At 32.1% G+C, this 23,788-nt stretch overlaps 1 protein-coding gene across 3 annotated transcripts in view; it reads left to right on the top strand.

The window, feature by feature from the left end:
• LOC114334824 (open rectifier potassium channel protein 1) overlaps window positions 1–23,788 on the top strand; it is a 185,368-nt gene that overhangs the window by 135,790 nt on the left and 25,790 nt on the right. For all 3 annotated transcript variants that reach the window (XM_028284942.2, XM_050651345.1, XM_028284924.2), the window contains 2 exons: window positions 1,338–1,459; window positions 12,985–13,207. In XM_028284942.2, the coding sequence (XP_028140743.2) occupies window positions 1,338–1,459; window positions 12,985–13,207 (345 nt within the window). The remainder of the gene's footprint in view (window positions 1–1,337; window positions 1,460–12,984; window positions 13,208–23,788) is intronic.

The following is a 23,788-nucleotide window of genomic DNA, read 5'->3' as shown; positions in this document are numbered from 1 at the left end:
ATAAACGCGGTTGAACTTTCAAAAAATCGAAAAACTGCAATTTTTAAACCCGAATAACTTTTGATTAAAAAATAAAATAGCAATTCTGCTTAGCGCCTTTGAAAGTTCAAGTCAAATTATGTCGGTTTTGATTATTTGCATTGCTAAAAATTTATTGTGTTATTGCTAAACAAAGCTACAAACAACTAGTGCGTGAGTGATGTTTCTATGATTTCTCATTTAAAATCGAACGAGTAGGTAGAATAGGTACTAGTGCAATCAAGACTATTTCTACGTTACATGCGTTAAAACGCATGTAAAAGCACGGGAAACCCTACGTGTTTATAGCTTTGTTAAACAATAAAAAAATAAATTTTTACCAATGCAAATAATCAAAACCGATATAATTTGACTTAAACTTTCAAATGCGGTAAGCAGACTTGCTATTTTATTTTTTAATCAAAAGTTATTCGGGTTCAAAAATTGCAATTTTTCGATTTTTTTAAAGTTCAACCGCGTTTATCTCGAAAACTGTGCATCCTACGAAAAAACTTGTAGAAATATTTTTTACTTAAAATGGCCCAAAAAATACAAAATATTGTTTTGTTTTGCCAAAAATCGCTGTTATTTGATTCCTCAAGTTCTTGGTCTATAACAATCTTATCGACATCCGGATCAACTGTTACCCAAAAAATTCGTGTTCTACGGGTCAAAATACATAAAAAAAACTTGAGTAAGTCCATCTGAATTAACGAGGCCGTTGTACCCCCCCTGGCGACAGGACTAAGGTCTAATAAATAAAAATGATGTTCGGAATCACTAATTTAGGCAAATCTCAGAAATTTTTTTTCTCGTAGATGGCTGTTATTGCTCGTATATCTGTCTCGTATATATTATAACTTTTCATAATAAATTTTTTTGATATTTTGAAGTATAAAGGTAGTTTGCTCTTGAGCGAAATTAATATTTTTTGACATACCTCGTATACTGTTGACAAAATTTGATATCTGATGATTGCACCTTAGGTTTTAGACTATGCAGAGCACTTTATAAAGAATGACTTTTTTTCGTAAAATTGATATTAAAAAAGTTTCCCATATGGTGCAAAGTTACGCAGACACCCTGTATGAGGATAAACTAGTTTGGCCTAGGCCAAACTAGTTTGGCCTGAAGTGTGTGTATTTATATCAGGATAAACTAGCTTGGCCTAGGACAAACTAGTTTGGCCTAGGTCATACTAGTTTATCCTAACGCGGTTAGGACAATCTAGTTTGTCCTGAAATCGGGTTTGGCCGGTAACATATGTACTAAGATCCATTGAAATTTCCAGCAACATTCTCAATATCTTTTATTTGTAGGATATGGAAATCTTTCTCCAACCACCATGTTCACCAGAATATTTATGATAATTTATGGTCTAATTGGAATCCCAATGAATGGTATCGTTATGGTTACGCTGGGCGACTTCTTTGGAAAATCAGTAAGTTTCACTAATTGGCAATACTTCTTTTTCATAGGTATCTACGGATTACATCATATTTAGACAAATTGATGCCCTAGAAGCAATACCTCGTAAGTACCAAAAATTACTCTTCTGGCGCCGCAATACTGACATACACCTTTTCTACCAATCGCCAGACTGGTAAACTTTATAATATAAACTTGCATAACAAACTTTTACGTTATAATCGACATTAACTACCACAGCAAAATAAACACAAACGAGGTATTGCAGGCAAAAATATTTAGGCGAGATATTGACACATGATGAAAAGTACGATATTCATGATGATGAAAAGTACGAAATGAAAAGTACGATGATGAATTGCTTTGCGCCTTTATACTTTTGGTGATTGGTAGAAAAGGTTTAAATCAGTACCTACTGCGGCACCAAAAGCGTGATTTTTGAATTTTTGGTACTTACGAGGTATTGTTTTTAGGCCATCGAAATTACAAATTTGTATGTTTTAATTTATATTTTCAAGTGTCTATTTTTCCACATTTTATCGTTAAGCAGCCTTCTGTAGGTGTTTTCGCATATTTTTTACATCTTCAATAGTAGTGTTTTTAAATTATTCTTTATTTCTTTGACTTAAAACCAAAAAGTTTAAACTCGTTTCCCATAAGTTGTATTTCTACAACTTTGGCTCATACGGAAGTTATAGTTAGCAAAAATCGATAACACCATATTTCTAATACTTTGAGCACTGTTAATATAATAGCACTCTTTTGATAAAAATTAATTAGTGAATAATTTGTAGATTACTTAGTACATAGTATTCAAGTTTTCTTAATATTAAAGGAATATTCGTTTGCAGTGTCATCATTTAGAAACTAGCGTATGCCAGTTGAATTCAAGAGCAAAAGAAACAAAAAATAAGGGGTAAAACATTCGTAATAAGAAATTTTAGTTTCTATGACATAAGACATTCATTTTGAGTGAAGTTTTATATTAAAAATATAAAGCAACTGGAGTAAAAAATTAAAAATAAAGAGCTGCTAGAATTATCGTGTTCAATTGTAGATGAGTGTAGACTTAAAAGCAAAATATAGACATTCGTCATTCACACCACTCTATTATCCCAGTCATCTTCTCTGAGGTCTCTACTTGCATATTCTGCTTGACTGTATACTGTTACATCTTGTATTATTGTTTTGCTGACTTTTCTCACTCTACTTCTTCTTCTTCACCATCAATCATAGCTGTATCAATAATTGATGTTCCTCCCATTTGTATCTATATATATTTGTATGCTGAAATCTTGTATTAGTCGACTTCCATTGTCATTTCTAATTTTGTCGTCTCCGAATCTTCCCATTATATCTTCATCTTCCTTTTCTATGTCACTGTTAGTTACTAGGTTATCTTGTGTTTTCTTTCCCTTGTCTAATACATATTTTAGTACATTGAAAATTCCTTTTCTCTTCCCCATTCCATATGTGTGTATATTTCTCTTCTTGTTCCTTTTTTTCAATTATAACTATTAGGCCTGGATCCCGCGTACTAAAAAAAAGTTGATTAATAGCAAGCCGAAAATTTTTTAATAGCTTAAGGATCTCTAGTCGGACACACTTTGATGTATGGGAACACTGGAACTGGGGAAGCTTTAAGTGTGGAACAGGTTAAAAATTTGAAGCGTCATACTACGAAAACGTCCCATGTATTTTGCCATAGAGAACTTCTAATTGATTTGTTACCCTTTCATTAAAATCTCATGCAAAAATCAGACTGGTATTTATCACCAACTGGGTATTTTAATAAGTCCGAAAAGTGGAACATGTCAAATGACAGAAATTATGTTGGTGATAAATAGCAGTCTAATTTTTGCATGAGAGTTCAATGAAAGGGTAACAAATGCCTTTGTTACACTTTTTGGTTTTTGTCCGGAAGTTTCGTCCGATAAAATATACGAGACCTTTTCGTAGTCTGACGTTCCAAATTTTTAACCTGTTCCACAAGTAAAACTTCCCCTGTTCCAGTGTTCCCGTACATCAAAGTTTGTCCGACTAGACACCATTAAGCTATTAACAAATTTTCAGCTTGCTATTTATCAACTTTTTTTGGATATGTCAAATAGTTTTATAGTACCGGGCACACATAATTCTTAAAGTTTTAAATAAAGAATAAATTATTTAAAAAAAAAAGAATACTTTAAAATAATTTGACATATTCATGTCATAATTGGCAGAAAGTGTAGACACTGTACACCCTACTAAATTATGTTAAATAATCGTTTCTGGCTACTACCAGAGGCGTACGACAGGGGAAAGTGAATGGTTGACCCTTCTCAAATTCTATGCCACTGATGAAACTGCTATTTAGCATAATTTTTAAATTATACAATACTTTCTATGCAAATAATATACTCTTCATTCGTAACAATAAAGTCATTAGTTTTCGAGATATTTGAAGTTAACATGAAAAGGCACACTTATTTTGAAAAATATATTATGCTCTTTCGTGTTTAGCTTTAAATATCTCGAAAACTAATGGCTTTATCGTTACAAATGAAGAGTAAGTTATTTGCATATAATTTATTAAAGAATCAAAAAATTGCACTAGAATAGCAATTCCGCCAGTGGCGTAGAATTTAGGAAGGGTTCAAAGTAAATTCACGTTCCCCCGTCGTACGCCTCTGGTAGTAGCCAGAAACGTTTGTTTAACATAATTTAGCAGGGTGTATAGTACCAGCACCACTTTCCAAATTTCGTGTTGTTGTCCCATGCCTGTCAAAAAATATTCAAAAATAAAATATAAAAGTTTAACTTTGTCACCCTGTATTTCATTTATTATCAACTTTTGTACTAAGGTAAGTTAGCTTAAATCGACCTATTTTAACCTAAGACCTAAGGAATCTAAGGTTACGCTTTGGTCCATTCTTTACTAAACACCCTGTATACCTACATATTTTATAATGCATGTATTTTGTTCAAAATCTGATTTATTAATATTATTGTCTGATTTAAAGTAGCATTGCCAACTAAACTATTATCTGTTCATTGAAATTCACCTGCAGTACTACTATTGTAAAAATTAAATCGCTAATTTGCCACACCCAGTATCTCACTTGTTAACACATTTTTTGTTAACAGAAATATAAGCATACGCATACGGTAGCACTAGACCTAGATTTCAATATTTTCAAATTAAAACTGGATTGTTCAGTTTGGTATTTTTCTGCGAAATTTGAAAGATATCAATCCTGCTGACGTTAGTGTTTTAATGGCATCATACGAGTGCGTATTGGATAATACAGTTCACACATAGTTTGGTTAAAATATCAAGAAATTGAAAATTATAAGAAGTTAAAACTTTGTAAATCATTGGATGAGTACCCATACTTTTGTTGATTTTAACATTTTTGAATATTTAGATTTGTAAAATGCCTAATTTGGTTAAAACGAAAACAGATCAAAAAAGAAACTATTAATTCAAACAAGAATATAAGAAAAATATTATTATAAAAATAATCTACAAAAAAAAACAAGTACCGATAGAATATGGTGCGTTTAGTTAATACTCAGCTATATTTAATATGACCTTTACCTCTATTTTGAAATATAGGGCCTAGTATTGAGGCGACTGATATAGTATATTAAGTATGGAGAACGGTAAGGGTTTTATACCGATTGAAGACAATTGTTTGGAGGAGGAGCGGAGCGACGACTCCAATTATTGTCTGAGATCGGTTACCCTTAGCTAGGCCGCACATCAAAGAAACATGAAACGTAAATTACGTTTCATGGAAATAAACCACTGTTAAAAAATATACGTCCGGCCATTTATGAGACTCTCCGAAAATAAAAATGTGTCATTAGCATGAATCACACTCGTTTCATTGATAGACGGACTTTGAGATTTGTTTAGCAGTGATTTCTTTTCATGAAACAGGTTTTTCGTTTCATGTTTCATGTTTTTCGTTTCATGTTTCTTTGGTGTGCGGCTTGCCTTAACGTTCGACATGCTTATAACGTTTTTTGCACGATTGATACCATTATAAATTATAAAATTAAACATTTTCGTCATATTGACTAGTTTCATTCATTTTATCAAGATAGATACTTTGGTTGTTAGGTAGTAACTAGGGTGCATAACAACAATGGAGAATTGAGTTTTTATTTAGTTTTCAATAATTTTAAGTACAATTTTGATTATTATAAATTAAAATATGAGCGAAAGTGAATTGAAGAAATTGAACGGGCTTGGGAAGAAGGGTGTTCCGCAATTATTCCCGAAAAATCCAAAATCCGTTATCAAAATACCTACCAAAATTTTAAAAAATGGTGCGAAGGCAAGAATTTAAGAATCGAAGAAAAGACTCTATTGGCATATTTCGTTCAAAGACATATGCAGTTGAAAGCTCCTGGAAGCCTTTGGGCAGAATATTCAATGATTAAATCCACCGTTTTTCTTTATGATGGCATTGATATTTCCAAGTTTTCAACTTTGATCGCGTATTTGAAGAGAAAAAATGTTGGCTATAGGCCTAAGAAAGCGAGCATTTTTACACGGGAGCAATTTGAAAAATTTCTGATGGAAGCACCGGTTGAAGAATTTCTAGTTCACAAGGTAATATAAGCTAGTTTAGGTAGAAGAAATACTCTAATGAAGATTTTTTCATAATTTGTAGGTCGCAATGATATTGGGAATATCTGGTGCCTGTAGAAGAGAAGAATTATATAATATTACTATGAATGACATCCAACAAACCGATGGTTTAATGATTGTAAAAGTACCCAATACAAAAACGAACATCCAGCGTACTTTTACAGTCGTTAGTAAACCAGACGATAAAATTCCATATTTAGAAATTCTGCAAAATAATTTAACAAATTGTACCATAAGTTTCAATATTAATAAATAATTCGTTAGTTTCCTTTATTCTTTCAAAAAATAAATTAAAATTAAAAGATTTTTTAACTCGACGGTAAGTGAATTACTTACCGTCGAGTTGGAGTACTTACCGTTGAGTTGGATTACTTACCGTCGAGTTGCTAGTAAATGTCACCTACTGACGTAAAATCTGTCACGGTAAACAGTAAAAAATAATCAATCGTGCAAAAAAAATTATTTTGAGCCCGACGCAATAGTTCGCTGTGAAATATTTAATATTGTCATAGATTGTATAATAAGCAACTTAACCAGAATATTTTAATGCAGCAATTGAGATTCATTGGATATTTAATATTTTATGGACATTCTGAGATAAAGATAACGACAGTATAAAGAAAAAAATTGATATATTGTGCGAGTTTATAAAGAAGACGCTAGAAATATACAAGGAGAATATTTGTGAATCTTACTTTCTCCAATATATTTACTTAATTAAAGGAAACATCCTAAATTGGAATCATTATTTCCTAAGTTCGTTATAGCGTCAAGAATATTTTGCACCTTACCGGTGGAAGTCGCAAAAAAGGAAAATATCCTTTAGTTTTCTTTCTATCATAAAAAATGCTATGATATCTAAAATGAAACAGGATCAGTAACCTGGCCTAACAACTTTGTGTATTGAGAATGATTTGGTAAAATCATGCCGAAAATTATAGATATCTTTGCCAATGAAAAAACTCGAAAAGCATCGGTATGGTAAATATTTTCACTATAAATAAAAATATAATCAAAATATAATAAAAGTTATATTTGAAATGTTTATTATTATTTATTATTGATAATTTTATGTCCATAAAAAATACACAATTTTTTCGCTCTTCACTTTTTGCCGGGGGCCCGCTCTTCACTTCTTACCGGGACCCGCTCATCCCTCTCGGCGGCCCTGCCTCCTGCTTCTTATTACGCCGTCTCCTTTAGAAAGTTGGCTATCCAAATGGCAACTGTAGCTTTGGAAACTGCTATACGAAAGATTGCTGACGATGAGCGGTCAAACCATCTCCTCAGGAATTTCAACCGCGAGTTCTGGCGTCTTCTGGAAGAAGTACTTATTAGTTTTTTTGCGTTATCTAGGTTGACCATTCTAGACTTACATTGTTAAAAAGATTCAACAGCTTTTAGTCTCTTACCCATGGCACTGGTTAGAGTACCTTTAGAATAGAAGAAGAGCTCTTTAGAAGAGTAGAATTTGCAAATTTGCACCTCACGTCTTGCGGATAGCAAAGGCGAAAGTGCAGAACTTTGTGTGACTCCTTTTAAGATAGCAAACTGAGTCACTTTTATAAGCTGCTGTTAAAACAGAAGACATGATGGAATACTCCAATAATTATGCGATAATTTAAATAATGGCACTGATTAATTAAAGAAAGTAATTAATTATTTTTCTAATCTCCATACAGTGTGGATATTAAGTGTTACCCCGCTAGTAAACTCCGTTATTTAAGACAGATATGAAAAATGCTCGGACCCGTCAATTTTTATTTTAATACAGGTATTTTATAACATAAAAAAAATTGTCACCCCTTTCATCCCCTTCACTTAACAGCTACCCCCTCAGATTTTTTAAATAGCAATGGGGGTCGTGCGATAGTTCGTTGGAATGAATTTGAAAAGAAGAATTCAAAAATGTACAAGTTTGAAATTTTGTATTTTATTTAAAATATTTGTTTTATTTAAAATTATTACAAAAAATATTGTAATAAATTACATCTTTAAAATTAAAGGAACTGCCAAATTATTCTAAAGAAAATTTAAATTACTGCAGGAGATGCTCGAAATGTTCTCCATTTACTTCCTGGCAGAAGTAGATTCTTTGTTTCGTTGCCTCCCCTGACACTTTGTAGGGTCTCCATATCAATCCTATTACATTCTTCGATTATTCTTTGACGGAGTTCATCAAGTGTCGTCAACTGGCTCCCATACAGTTTGGATTTAAGGTAACCTCATAGGTAAAAATCTAGAGGAGTCAGATCTGGTGATCTTGGTGGCCATTCAATGAATCCACGACGTCCAATCCATCTTCTCGCAAAGTGTATCTCCAAACAATTAATCGTTATTAACAAACATACCCTTGAGGTTAAAGTAAAGTGTGATACATTTTTGAATTCTTCTTTTCAAACCCTTTCCAACGAACTATCGCACGACCCCCATTGCTATTTAAAAAATCTGAGGGGGTAGCTGTCAAGTGAAGGGGATGAAACGGGTGACAATTTTTTTATGTTATAAAATACCTCTATTAAAATAAAAAATTGACGGGTCCGAGCATTTTTCATATTTGTCTTAAATAACGGAGTTTACTAGGGGGGTAAGACTTGATATCCACACTGTATAATAATAATGCTCTAACTCGAAGGCTGTAACTCACGATTTAACAAACTCTGTTTTATATTCGACTAGAAATTTCTTTAAGAGCTTTTACAACTGGCTGCGGTAAATCGCCATAAATTATTTATGCATGCGGATGTTAATGTGACATTATTATATACATCGCTTGTATGAGGTCAGCATTTATATAAGCTTACTCTTTACGTAGGCTAGAGGTCATAAGAAATTAAATCCTATTCAAATATATTTTTTGGAATAAGAAGATGAGTATCTAATTACGAGGCAATACACGGTACTAAACTATTTCTTGTTATTCTTAGTCATTATGTACCTGTTTAGGATACTATAAAATAGACTAAAAATGAGCTACTATCCACTAACAAAAGTAAATGTATATAACCTGAGAACTTGAAAAAAAGAAAGAGAAGAAAATTAATTTACTATAAAAAAACAAAAGCCACTTTGACATTTAATAATGCGTTAGTTAGATGGCTCTACTCGAGTTACTTTGGAAGAAAAAAGGAATGAAGAAAATTGCTCCATGGGAAGCCGAGAACATGCATTTTTTTAACGTGTACCGATTTTGAACTTTGAAATTACATTTTTTTTCTCTAACCTAATTTTTGATTGGAATTTTGCTATTTTTGGCAATTTTCACTTGTAATATCGATAGTTTTTATTATAATAAATGTTATGAGTATTTTAAACGTATGAAAATTAGTGTGGAGAATGAGGACAAAAACGAAAAGGTGATGGTTCAAAAATTATGATCGTTTTGTTTATATCTTTGCCGTAAATTCCGATCAACTTTGACCGGAAGTATCTCAGGAACCACTCATTACAACTAAACGTTTTTTCTTTTAAAAGAAGTGCCCTGCTGCTTTTTTTCCAATACCGTTTTCACCATTTAATTTAATTTAATATTTCCCGAGATATTCGTTTGTTTATAAGCCAAAAAATTGTTTATAATTTTAAAATATTCCTGAGTTCGCTTAAATAGTCCCATTTTGTAAAGTGCATTAGATAGGTACAGTGTCTTTTTATAAAAAATCATAGTTATTCTTATGTATCGTAATTATTGTGGTTATTATAGCGACCGTAAATTTTTAATTAACAATTCAATTGTTGCTAAACTGTCCATTTAATTTCCATCGGCTTCTGGAATTATAATCTAGACGAAAAGATATTTTATATTACCAAGTTATTTAATTATTGATAAACAATTACTTATCTAAAATTTTAGTTAAAAATTAAAGATTTTGTTGGAAAAACCCGCGTTTTTCGGGAAAAATTTCCGTCGAAGTAAATTGGAAAAAACACGCCTCTATGCAGAATTTAGTTACGGTTCATTTTTATTTGGACGTTTTTGGTGTAAAGTTAAAATCTTTGGAGTTATAGAGCAAAAATTAAAAAAAATACACGATTTTCGGGCACCATTTTGTTTATAAAAAAAGTAGCACACTATCTGCGGACTTTGCATATCTATATTATTAATATATGCAATCATAAGATTCGATTCCAGTAATAAAATTGCTGGTAAATAACTGTTCCCAAAAATGGCCTATTGTCGGATAATCTGCCCAGACTATATTTAAGATTTTTGGTATTTTAAATAATGTTTAAATTATTTTGAAAAAAACATTTTTTTCAAAATTAAAATTTTTAAAAATTTTATTTTAAAACCAAATTTTTTTAAAAATAAGCAGTTTGAATGGATTAAACTTACATGTCATATAAACACAACATAACTAAAGCAACCTGTGAAGCGATAACGATTAATTGCATTTTAGTTGCTAATTAGGGGATGATTTTCCCGATTTTTTTTTTGCCAAAGCAAAGGGGACCAACCTTAGTTTTAGCCTAATGTGCTTATATTTGATGCTAGAAACTTTTTTTATAAAAACAGAAATAAAGATTTTTTTAAACACTTTAAAAAGGTCGTAATGAGTTTTCTCCAAAAATGGCTTCATTCTTTGGATATTTTACGTTGAAATATTCTATCTGAAATTTGGCGAATATAAACCTACCTTTCATTAGCTATAACTCTGCTTCTACCAGGTCTAGAGACTTCATGCATACACCATTTTTTTCACTTTATTAGACGCTATATTTTTGCTGAGAATGTTTTTCTCGACAAAAAACTTACTTTTTGAGTTATTTGCTAAAAACCGTCTATAAACGTGGTTATTTTGTTTAACACTTTAAAAAGGTTGTAATGAGTTTTCTCCAAAAATGGCTTCATTCTTTGGATATTTTACGTTGAAATATTCTATCTGAAATTTGGCGAATATAAACCTATCTTTCATTAGCTATAACTCTGCTTCTACCAGGTCTAGAAACCTCATGCATACACCATTTTTTTCACTTTATTAGACGCTATATTTTTGCTGAGAATGTTTTTCTCGACAAAAAACTTACTTTTTGAGTTATTTGCGAAAAACCGTCTATAAACGTGGTTATTTTGTTAAAAAATGATCATACTCACTCACAAATAACTCGAAAAGAATTGACTTAATGAAAAAACTCTATAGAACAAATGTTGCTTAAAATTAGTCATTTTATCTATTCCCCGACTTATTTTAAAAGTATATTTTTTCACCCCCGAGAAGAGGTGAAACCCACCCTCAGGGCAAAAGCACACATAGGTACAATATCACTTTTTTTGACTTGCTAGCTAAGCGTATGCCAAATATCATGTCAGTCCAAGTGGTTCTTTAAAACTTACAGCAAAAACCGTGAAATAATGTACTATAATGCTGATGCTGAGCATTGTAGTTGCTGCTTAAGCGGAGACATAGGCACGACATTTTGTCAGTGGAGATAACAATCCTGCATAAACTTGTTTCATAAAGGAGAACTGCTATCCTTCTCCTCTTATATTTATACACAAAGTTCCTGGCATAAAGCTATTGAACTACTATCCCTTCATTCTCATACTCTCTCTCTCTCTCTCTTCAATCCTGACCCCCCAGAGGGAGTGTAGTGGTCGAATGATGTCGTGTATTGTCCGCCTCAAAGATCTCTGTCTCTGTTCATTTCTTTTAACTCATGCGTAGGTCTTTTGCATATTCCTGTAATTTGATCGATTTATCTTGTTGGGGATCTTCCTCGTGATCTTCGGCCTTCCACCTTTCCTTGTATAATGAGTTCTTCCATGTATTCTGTGTTTGCTCTCATAACATGTCCAAAGTATACACTCTCATACACACTACCCGATTTCAGTTCCTAATTAATAAATACGTTTTGAGAACGATTTCAACACTAATAATAGGGCTGAAACCATCCTCCTCAGACAGCTGTACTAGCCTGGAAAACAACTACTTTCCAAAATATTGCTAATACCTATCGACAACGAACTTATTGAAGAATACATTGATGTTCTCAAAAATACGTTTTATGGGTAGCAAAAAAATGAAAATAGTAGTGTTCTGTTATTTTCAATCTTATTTAATAACGAAAACTGTTTTATCTCAAGTGACAGCAATAGTCTCCATACGCTTGCTTTATCTTGAAGTTCCTTATCCTATAAATAGGAGCTTGAAAATTATTCTCTTCTTCTCTCCATACCATGTCCATTACTGAAGGTTGGTTATCATTTTAGCTATAATATTTTTAATCAGCAGCTTTTAATAGGAATGACTAAGACTGATTTAACCACTTGAGTAGGTTAAGAAGATATGATGTTCCTCTTTCCATATATTTAATAATAATGGCCCTCAATAATAAAATGGAGGACTTCATATCGTTCTGTGTGTCGCATTCAGATTGGAATATTCATTTTAGCTACTTCTCGTTTTATTTTAAACGTTGTAATACCTCTTCATTTGTCAAGCTGTCAACCAAGCTCATGGCTTGGATACACTCACATTTCGTAAGCTTGAAGTTTATTTTATACCATAATTATTTAGTGGCCGTCCAGCTTTCCAAAAACAGATTAGAACTTTTATATCTTATAAAATATCTTGAAATGCTACGTCATCGAAATACCATGAATTGTCCAATGTAACAATAAATATGGGCTAAATATATAGATCATTTTCTCCCTCTCTTGTCCCCATTACTGAAGATTGTGATTTCTTCCAATATTCCTAACAATGTTTCTCTATTGGTCTCTATCTTGAGCTGCTCTAAGAGCTTCGCAGAATGAGTTTCCAGCTGAATGCTTTATTACATGGATCATTAGTCTTGGTAAAAAGATAGACCAGACAAGTTTCTGTAAAGTTCTTGGACTATATTTTGCATTATATTAATTTGTATTATCACCCCAATAATATAGACTTTTGTTTCAGTTCACAAAATTGTATGACAGATGGAAGAAGGTACGCCTAGAAAAGAATACCGCCAAATTGGGACTTATAGGTCAAATCATTCTATACGCAGTTCCAGGTTTAACTTTCTTCATTTTTCTGCCGGCCACCATCATGAGTTTTTTTGAAAACTGGAACTACGACGTATCTGTCTATTATGCTTTTGTTACATTAACAACTATTGGATTTGGAGATTTTGTTGCAGGTGAGATAAAACATACTGAATTGAAACAATAATAGTTATTTATGAACCAAATCAGTAAAGTGACACTTTATCGAACGAGCCTGATATTACGAAGAGAGCGAACGTAGCGAGCGAAGCGAGTAACAGACGAGTTCGATAAAGAGTCTTTACTGACATGGTGCATAAAACATTTTATCGCCAACATAATTTGATTGGAAATCAACTTGCAATTTGAATTCCGATGATTGGCACCTTCAAGTTGACTACGTAAAAGTTTGGGCTCTGTAATTATTTAAAAATAATATAAAATTAAAAAAAATGAATAAAAATTTGTCGTGTATTTAACTTCTTTAAAATCTCATTATAACACTACACAATTTTTTTTAATTCGATTATCAGTAGTAATTGCACAAGAGCTCTAAAATTCTATATTAATTTTAAAAATCGAGTGCAATTTGTTGCGATTATTTCATAAATAAAACTGTTCAAAACCAAAATTTTATTGTAATTTATTTATGTAAGTACAAATTAGTACAATTAAACACACAGTTGTTATAAATATTAATTTGACGGTTGAAAGTCATCATTTTTATAATTTTTAAAACATTAATTTTCATTAATGTTACTGAATGTATTTTTTCGTCGAAGGGCATCTGACGTAATATACTTGACGAAGGGAGATTATCAAAATTTATCGATTTAATTTAGATTTATGTAGCTTTCTATTGGTCAGAATCTCCTATGAATGAAATAATCTTCATAATCTTCATAATTATCTTTAATTTTAATAATCCCTGAATTAAAAACTAGAGAAATGAAGTACTGGAAGATTGACAGATTGGATAATGCCAAAATATATTTTATAAATCTACAATTTCACTTTCTACAATAATTTGATATGGGTTTTAACACTCACTTGCAATTTACAATTTAAGAACTTTTTAAATTTTAGACGTCATAATAATTTCATGACAGTGATGACAGATAACTTTTGCAAGATGGCCGCTTTCGATTTTTAATCGATAGTTATCAATATTGAATAATTTACTAAATCGGTAAAGTTTTAATTTATTTTATATGAATATATTTACAATATTCTTTTTAATTTAATGTCGTCCGAACCACTGGGGTTATAAACGACAACAACGGAAAATACATATTAAAAATAAAAAGAAATTATATTAAGTAGATACATAATATGTGTTCTAACAAAAAGTATACCTGAAAAATTTGTGATACAATTAAATCTCTTTTATTCCTATTCCAGTGATGACTGATGACAGATAACTTGCAAGATGGCCGCTTTCGATTTTTAATTGTTAGTTATCAATATTCAATAATTACTAAATCGGTAAAGTTTTAGTTAATAAATAAATAATTACTACAGAATTTAACTTTTTGACATAAATTTAATTGATTATTTCATTCATATGAGATTCTGACCAATAAAAAGCTACAGAAATCTGAATTAAATCGATAATTTTTGATAATCTCCCGTCGTTAAGTATATTACGTCAGATGCCCTTCGTTGCTACGAAAAAATACATTCAGTGACATTAATGACAATTAATGTTTTAAAAATTATAAAAGTGATGACTTTCAATCGTCAACTATTTATAAAAACTGTGTGTTTAATGGTACTTACATAAATAAATTACAATAAAATTTTTGGTTTTGAACAGTTTTATTCATGAAATAATCGCAACAAATTGCACTTGACCTCTGAAATTAATATAGAATTTTTGCTCTCGTGACACTTTGACATAATTTCACTCGCCTTCGGCTCATGAAATTAAAACTATCAAAGTGTCACTTGGGAAAAATTCAATAATTTCAGAGCTCTTGTGCAATTACTACTGATAATATCGCAAATTGCGTACAATATTTTTAATAATTAAAGTAAATAAATTTAAATCCACTCAAACTCGCCATTCGATTACTGGCATCGACCACTTACATTCAATCTCGATTAATTTGATTAATCGCGGCAGGTAAAGTAAAATTCTTCTTTCAGTACAATAAAGTGTTACTTTACTCCCGCAAATGAGTACAATAATGAATGACTTTAGTGACGGTTGGCGATAAAATATATTTTAACATTACTATGACTCTTCTCTAAAATAAATTCCCATGCGACCTGCTTAAAAACATGTAAATTTAATAAATAATCTGAAAGGCATGAGACATGTAGTATTATTAATTCGCTACTCACTGTACTCACGTCTGTAGATTACAGAGTGTATAGAGTTTTGTGTAAGGATATCTTAAATTACCATAAAGCTTACATAGTCAGTTGGTCATTTTAATTGATAAGTTTCTAGATTTGGTCATATCAAAATCATCTACGTTACAATGTCTTCTCTATGAGATTTCTCATGAGATATTATTTGGTATCAGAGCCGGATTTAAGCCTGTGGGGGCCCCTGGGCAGAATTGGTGTGGGGGCCCTACCTCCTACCATTAAAAAAATATTGATCTACTTTTATAAATATAATTTTAAATAATAAAAAGTACAAGAGCTCTAACTTGTTAGAGTAAAATACTAAAAATAATAGTAAGATGTATGGTTAAAGTCCGGGAACTTTTCGAGATATTTTAAATAAAAATTTCTTGATATGTGGGACATAAGTTGCATTTAGATATCGTGGCCAATGCTCATTGTAGAGAGATGAGTCTAACACTTTTGGCCCATCATAAACCGAAGTCGATTTTTAATTAACTTAAATTTTAAGAATGATCTCTACCCATTGCAGTTAGTTAGCATCAGACCTAAATATTAACAAAGTGTCACCTCAACATTTGAAAAATTCATATTCTTTTTTTTTAGCAGTTGGTACATTTGAAATTCTTTGGTTATATTTGATGAGCTGATTTCCTCTTTAAATGAATTAAAGAATCTTACAAACTGTACCAGATGGACACATAAGTTTTCATCTAAATCAATGCTATAAATGTTGGTAAGCTTTAGTGAGTGAGCTTCAATTTCATTCAGAGTTAAATTTTCCAATTTTCCAAAATGATGTAAAAATCCAAAATTGGAATGGATGGAATCCTATGCAGAAAGCCTCTGACTTGACCTAATCTATAATACCGATAAAATTTTGAGTTCTAAACTTCCCCGATGTTCTCATATCTTTCGAAATTGTCACGTCTTGACTGTAAAATTTGTATAAGTGATATAAGTGCTGCCACTCCTGAATTAAGGTCAATATTTGGATCTTGAAGAATACGACTTATTCTGTTTGTCCTCCCTGATATCCTCTCTGTTTCCAGTAAACACATTCGATTATAGGTACAACAAACCATTTGCAATGAGTTTTAGATTGTTGCTAATAGTCTTCCGAAATTTTGGATATTGCTCCTTTAATCCGAATATAACCTTTAACTAGTTCTTTTGCGGCATTACCTCGATGACCATCTAGTAGTATTTGCTCTTTTAGGAACAATAATATTTTTGGCACGGTCTGTATTGCTGTCGCTTTAAGACGCAGCTTAAAACATTCTGTTAAGTTGTATCTATATGTAGAGGAAGTGAAAAATATATATAAGCTAGTTCTTTTAAGAAATTAAAGAATGCGGTGCTATGCTAATGCATGATAACACTCAGTTGCAGCTTTTGAAACTAAATTTAGAGAGTGGGCGACACAAGGAATCCACAACTCCAAGATGTTAAGGTACGTATCCATACGTGGGTGCTCCGTGCTCAATGTAGCAGCTCCACATAGTAGATACGTTGGTGATCGCCAACCAGTGATTTAACTGGTTTGCTGTTTATATGTAGGGGAGCGCATGCTGTATCCATTTAAGCAGCTACACCGAGCACGGAGCACCCACGTATGGATATGTACCTTTTTGTTCTATAATTTCAGCCTGAACACCATTGTATTTTCCATTGATATCTGACGCATTAACGTAGAACGGTCTCCTGCAGTTTTTCAGATCGATATCATGTTCTTGCAAAAATGTCATTAGATAATTAAATATATCTTCTGCTTTATGACGGCGATTTGGCAAAAATATGGTAAACCTTTCAACAGGAGTGAAACCTTCTATGTAACGAAATGTCACAGTTAATTGATTTGTATGAACTGAATAATATTTTGACTTCTTAATCCTTGAAACTACTTCATTTAATACGTTTTGACCCATCAGATGTACAATTTCCTCACATATGGTTGATGAAAGATAGTTGACACGTCCGCTTCCAGAATTTGAATATTTATTAAAATATGGTGTTTCAAAAATTGATCATATTCAGCTAATAACTGGAGCATTTTCAAATAATTTTCATTTTGTGATGAACTCGACAACTCCTTTTCGCTGCGAAATGCTAAATCTCGTTCACAAATAAACTTTATAACTCTAAAATTAGTCTTTGAGTTACCATTTTCCAATAATTCTTTATTTCTTCGATCTGTTTTGCTACTTCAGTATCAATACGCCCAATTCTTTCGTGTGCTTTAGACATTTCGTGATCCATAAGCCTACTATCTGCATCTACATGTTTCCTATCACAAAATTCTCTTCTCATCACTTCATAAGAATTTACAAACGAAGCAATACACCCACCCGGTGGAAGGTCAAAAACATAACCATGAACAATGCAATATTATCACTCCTTCGCTCCTTTATTTTATACTTGTCATACATTGTTCCTGTATCTCCTGCCAATATCTGTTATGAATCTCTTATGTTTAAGACTTTGTGGGGGCCCCCGAAATGTGGGGGCCCCGGGCAGCTGCCCAGCCTGCCCTCCCTTAAATCCGGCCCTGACCATCGCATGTGTGGCCTTCCCCTTTTTCGTATGTGGTTCCACGGTCTCCAATGTATAATTATTGTAGTCCGTTTTCATCTATGCTACTGGCAAAAATCACCGTATCATCGGCATATCTTATATTGTTCGGTAACTCACAATAACTTCGGATAGGAGAATAATAGGCTGTTTAAACAGTATACTCTGGTGTCAATAAATAGGGAAACAAAGAAAAGAACACATATGAAGCTCGAATTAAAAATAGTCTGTTATACGGAGCAAAACTTAGACAATAACTAAAGAAGCTGAACAAAGTTGACATGGACGTTTCTAAGAGGTAAGTTGGGGTATCCCTTCTTCTTCTTCTTCTTTTGGGTCTTTGCTTGTCTGGTATCCTGGCATCTGTCCTTCCTTTCAGATCTCTCTTGTTCCCTTCTCTTTCATTGTCTTATATTCATGGTTTTCAGGTCGTCTTACACGTCATCCAACGATCTCGTCCTGAGCCTTCCTTTTTTCGATTTCCTACCGGCTTCCATGTGTGCTGCCGGTAATGACATATGGAGTAGAGACACTGATCTAACCAAGGCAACAGCGTCGAAAATGCGGGTTGCTCAAAGGAGTATGGAAAGATCCATGCTGGGTGTAACCCTACGGAATAAAATAAGAAATGAAGATCTCAGACAAAGAACCGGTATCGCAGATGTTATAGAACATATCGTCGCCTTAAAGCAACAGTAGGATATGTCAAATACTGTAGTTTCGAGAAAAACGCAATTGAAATTTTTACGAATTTTTCATTACCTAATAACTTTTTTATATTTGAATGGAATTACATGGAATTTTGTTTGAGTATATAACTTTGCAGGCCTTACATAAATATTTATATTAATTCATAAAAAAGTAAAGAATAATTGGAAAAAAAGTTATTTGTCCTACTGTTGCTCTAACAGTTAATCTGTTTTTTAACGATATCCGTAAATATGTGTTATAAAGTGAGGACGTTTGAGTTGGAATAAATTCATTATCTCTAGAATGGGAGCATTTGGAGAGAAATCCTGAGACAGGTCGATTTTTATTTTTAGATTATGACTTTTTACCATATGTATAATATTAATGACGTCATCCATCTGGTCGTGATGGCGTAATCGATGATTTTTTTAAATAAGGGTAGGGGTGGTGCGATAGCTCATTTGAAAGTTTATTTAATTCTCTATTCATAATGTAAACGTTAACATAATTATTTATACAGGGTGCCCAAAAAAATTTTTGGTTTATTAAATTAATTGAGACAAAAAGAAAAGTGTATGTAATTAATTTACTTTAAAATACATTTGAGTGCTGTCAGAAAACAAAAAGAAATGTTTATTTCATAAATAAACATTGTTTTTCGCTTAAATTCAATGTTAAATCTGCCACCCACCTGCCGCTTAGCAGCTTAAACATAGAATTTAAGCAAAAATTAATGTTTATTTTTGAGATAAACATTATCACCTGTTTTTCTGACAGAATAAAATGTATTTTTAATTAAATAAATTGCTTACATTCTTCTTTTTGTGTCAAATAATTTAATAAAAAAATTTAATAAAAAAAATATTTTTTGAACACACTGTATAATGTTAATATTTACATTACTGAATAGAGAATTAAATAATCTTTCAAATGAGCTATAACACAACCCTTACTCTCATTTAAAAAAATCATCGATTACGTCATCACAACCAGATGGATGACGTCAGTAGTATGATCTATATGGCAAAAAGTCATAATTTAAAATTAAAAATCGAATTGTCTCAGGATTTCTCTTCAAATTCACCCCTTCTCGAGATAATGAATTTATTCCAACTCAAACGTCCTCACTGTATAAACGGGTCTAGGACGTTTCATCGCCGCCGTTTCGATGCCGCCAGTTCGATGCCGATGCCGGCCGATTCATCGCCAGTCAATTAATCGCTATCTGATATATTTTCGAATTTTCGACAGTTACAATTATTAGCTATTTTTAGTATTAATTAGGAATTCTAGGAAATGCGAGATATGACGGCGATGAAATGGACTGGCGATGAACCGGCGGCATCGAAACGTCCCATTCCGGTATAAACATATATTTTTGTACTGAAGTTTTGTTTAAAATTTTACACATTTTATTATAAAAAACAAAACAATGTTGTTCAAACGTTTTGTTTAAACATTTTATTAGATAAATTATAAACTCAATATACATTGTCATGTTTTCCGACAATTTTAAAACTCAACAACAAAAATGACAAACAAAAGAGAATGGAAAATTAATCAGAATTAGTTGTGGTCACTGGTCACATCGGATGCAGACTAAACTAAATATTGACTTATACTAGATATTTTAGATTTCTTATAACTTAAATTGGCTGAGGCTGAATTATTCATTTTTATTCTCACAATACAACTTTTAACATGAATGTAATAGTAGAACTTTGGTAAGATTTCTGAAGATAATAAACATTGTGGGTGCAAGCCGTTTAATATAAACAAAGACAAATATTCGCAATTCGGCACTACTACATTAACAGTAGGATGTGCGTAAGATAACTTAGTGTTGCATTAATATTTTGTGACCAAAATTAGTAAACGACAAAATACAACAGTAGGATATAATATGTATGTTGTCTTAGTGTTACATTATAGCATAATATGAGTTATAGAAAATTAAGCTACACAAGGATATATAATATTGTGAAAAAATATTCCACTTTTTAGTTATCTTAATGTTACACTCAACAAAAGGGTTTATTTCCAATCATTTGAAATGGTTATCCCAAAAGTCATTTTTTTTACATATCCTACTGTTACTTTGAGGCGACGATATCACCATGTTCAAATGGAACTGGGCAGGACACGTCGCCAGGCTGAAAGATTCAAGATGGACACGAAAGCTGATGGAATGGAGAGCAAGAGAAGATAAATGCAGTAGAGTAAGGCCGCCTACACGATGGACAGATGATATCAGGCGGATTAGTAAAAACTGGCAACAATCAGCACAAAACCGTGAAGTGTGGAAACAATTGGGGAGACCTATGTTCAGCAGTGGACGTGAATTGGTTGGATGATGATGACCGGCTTCCATTGTAATACTTATCTTCTTTGTCATTTTAGTATCTGCTTGTCACTGAACATGTTCCAGCCATGACAGTCGTTGGCTTTTCTCTTGATTCTCCCTGTACAGTCTTCGTCTTGCACCAGGCCATATACTTTTCTCAGTATCTTTCTCTCGAATGTCCTGAGTTGGGTTTCATCTTTTTTCGTCATTATCCAGGTTTCACAACCATAGGTTACTACGGGTCTAATCAATGTTCTGTAGATAGTCATTTTGGTTCTTTTGCTGTATAGTTGATACAAAAGATGGCATAACCGAGACATCCAAAGTGAAAGTTATCCTCCAACACCAAATTGTTCTATATGGTCCACACAATGTCCAGAAAAAAGTCACACCATTTTGAGCGTCGGGTTTGGGGGGGAGAGGGGGGAGAAATCGGTCAATTCGTAGTTTTTTAAGTTTTTCGCCAATATTTCTAAAACTATGCGGTTTAGCAAGAACAACCTTCTATACAAAATTGTTCTACATTAAATTTGAAATAAAAAAGGCCTTATGCATAATCTTTCTAAAATGAATGGTTCCAAAGTTACGGAGGTAGTATATTATAACTGGTCCAAAAAAAGGCCTAACACAAATATCCAAAGTAAAAGTTTTCCTCCCACACCAAAATGTTCTATATGGTCCACATATTGTTCAGTAAAAAGTTACACCATTTTGAGCTTCCGGTTTGGGAGGGAGATGGGAGAGAAGCCGGTAAATTAGTAGTTTTTTTAAGTTTTTCGTCAATATTTCTAAAACTATGCTTTAGCGAAAACAATGTTATATACAAAAATGCTCTGCGTGAAATTTAAAACAAAAAATATTCTATACATAATTGTTATAAAATCAAGGGTGCCAGAGTTACGGAGGGTGAAAAGTCGAAGTTTTCGATACTTTTTATATTTTTTGGGCAATATTTATGATGTAAATACCTACGTGTATTAATTTCGCTACTTATGGAATTCTTCTGATTAATTTCTGTGCCCAGATATGTGAAGGCATCCACACTTTCAATAGTATAGTTGTCTACTTCTATATTATTTTCATTCTCAGGTATTCTTTTTATGGTCATGTAAATGGAATAACTAAAGAAGCTGAAGAAAGTTGAAATGGACGTTTTTAAGAGGTCAGTTAGGGTATCCCACAGAGAGATAATTCGCAACGTGGAGATGATTTACTCAACTATTGCATCTCTTCATGAAACTATAACTTCGGATCTACTGACGATAAAGACCTGGTCTGACTCTAATTTACTCTCTTTTAACGTAAATAAAACAGTAGCATTATCCTATAAAGGAGCTCTTCAACCTTTGCGTCTTAATAACATCCAGATCAGTACCGTTGATTCTGTAAAATTTCTTGGTCTTTTTTTAGACAGCAACCTCAAATGGTCCCTTCATATCGATTCGTTAAGTAAGAGACTCGCCTCAGCTTGCTATGCAATAAGATCTGTCTCAAGGGAACTCAATTTGGCATCTTCTAAAATAACATATTTTTCGTTGTTCGAGTCTCTTCTTCGATATGGTCTTCCTTTTTTGGGTTCTAGTACAGCTGCTCAATTTGATGTTATTTTTAAATTGCAAAAAAGAGCAATAAGATATCTGTTTGGCCTCAGAAGATCTACACATTGCAGAAGTTACTTCAGAGATCACGGAATTTTAACACTTCCCTCTTTATATATTCTAGAAACGGTTTGTTTAATTCGTAAACACCTTCATGTCTTTCCAGCAAGGCCCAATCATATTTAATCCACCAGAAATTCAATCTTTGACATTTATTTACCGATTCCATCCATCGAGTTAGTAAAGAAATCTATATTATATTCCGCAAAGAATCTGTACAACCATCTCCCGTTACAACTTAAATCTGCAACATCTTTCCCAAAGTTCCGTAAAATGACAAAAGCCTATCTATCTAAAAGACCAATACTATTCAATAGAAGAATTTCTTAATGAATAACTAAGAAAATTGGGTTTCATACGCAGTAGCATAAACATTTCAGTTCATTATGTATTTTATTTTATTTGTTATAAGTATGTTCAATTTACAATTGATATAAATTTTGCAATAAATTGTTTTTGTCTTGGATTTTATATCTTATATTATACTGTACATATATTGACGATTTATCTAATTTTAGTAAATTGTAGTTTTTATTTGTTATTGATATTATGTTTTCTTTTGACTGTATGTAAGCTTTGTCCATAAAATTTTAAAAATTTTCAGTGACAATAAAGCATATTTCTATTCTATTCTATTCTATTCTATTCTATTCTATTCTATTCTATTCTATTCTATTCTATTCTATTCTATTCTATTCTATTCTATTCTATTCTATTCTATTATATTCTATTCTATTCTATTCTATTCTATTCTATTCTATTCTATTCTATTCTATTCTATTCTATTCTATTCTATTCTATTCTATTCTATTCTATTCTATTCTATTCTATTCTATTCTATTCTATTCTATTCTATTCTATTCTCTTCTATTCTATTCTATTCTAAGACGATGAATAGGAGTTGAAGGCTTAATAACGACAGATATGAAGAAAAGCATCTCATGTGGTAGGGCTTCTAGAGAAGATGGAAAATACAAGGCTCCGGATAAAGATTATATAAAAAAATAAATATAATAAACTGTATGCTTCTGAAGAGATACGAATAAGAAATAGATACTTAACACTTATTTATTACTCTCTCCTTCTCTTTCTATCTCTATGTCTCTTCTTCTTCACAT

Source organism: Diabrotica virgifera, chromosome 5, assembly GCF_917563875.1.
Source record: "Diabrotica virgifera virgifera chromosome 5, PGI_DIABVI_V3a".
Taxonomy (NCBI): Eukaryota; Metazoa; Arthropoda; class Insecta; order Coleoptera; family Chrysomelidae; genus Diabrotica; species Diabrotica virgifera.
Note: the sequence above shows the minus strand (reverse complement) of the source record. Positions and strands in the feature narration are given on the sequence as shown.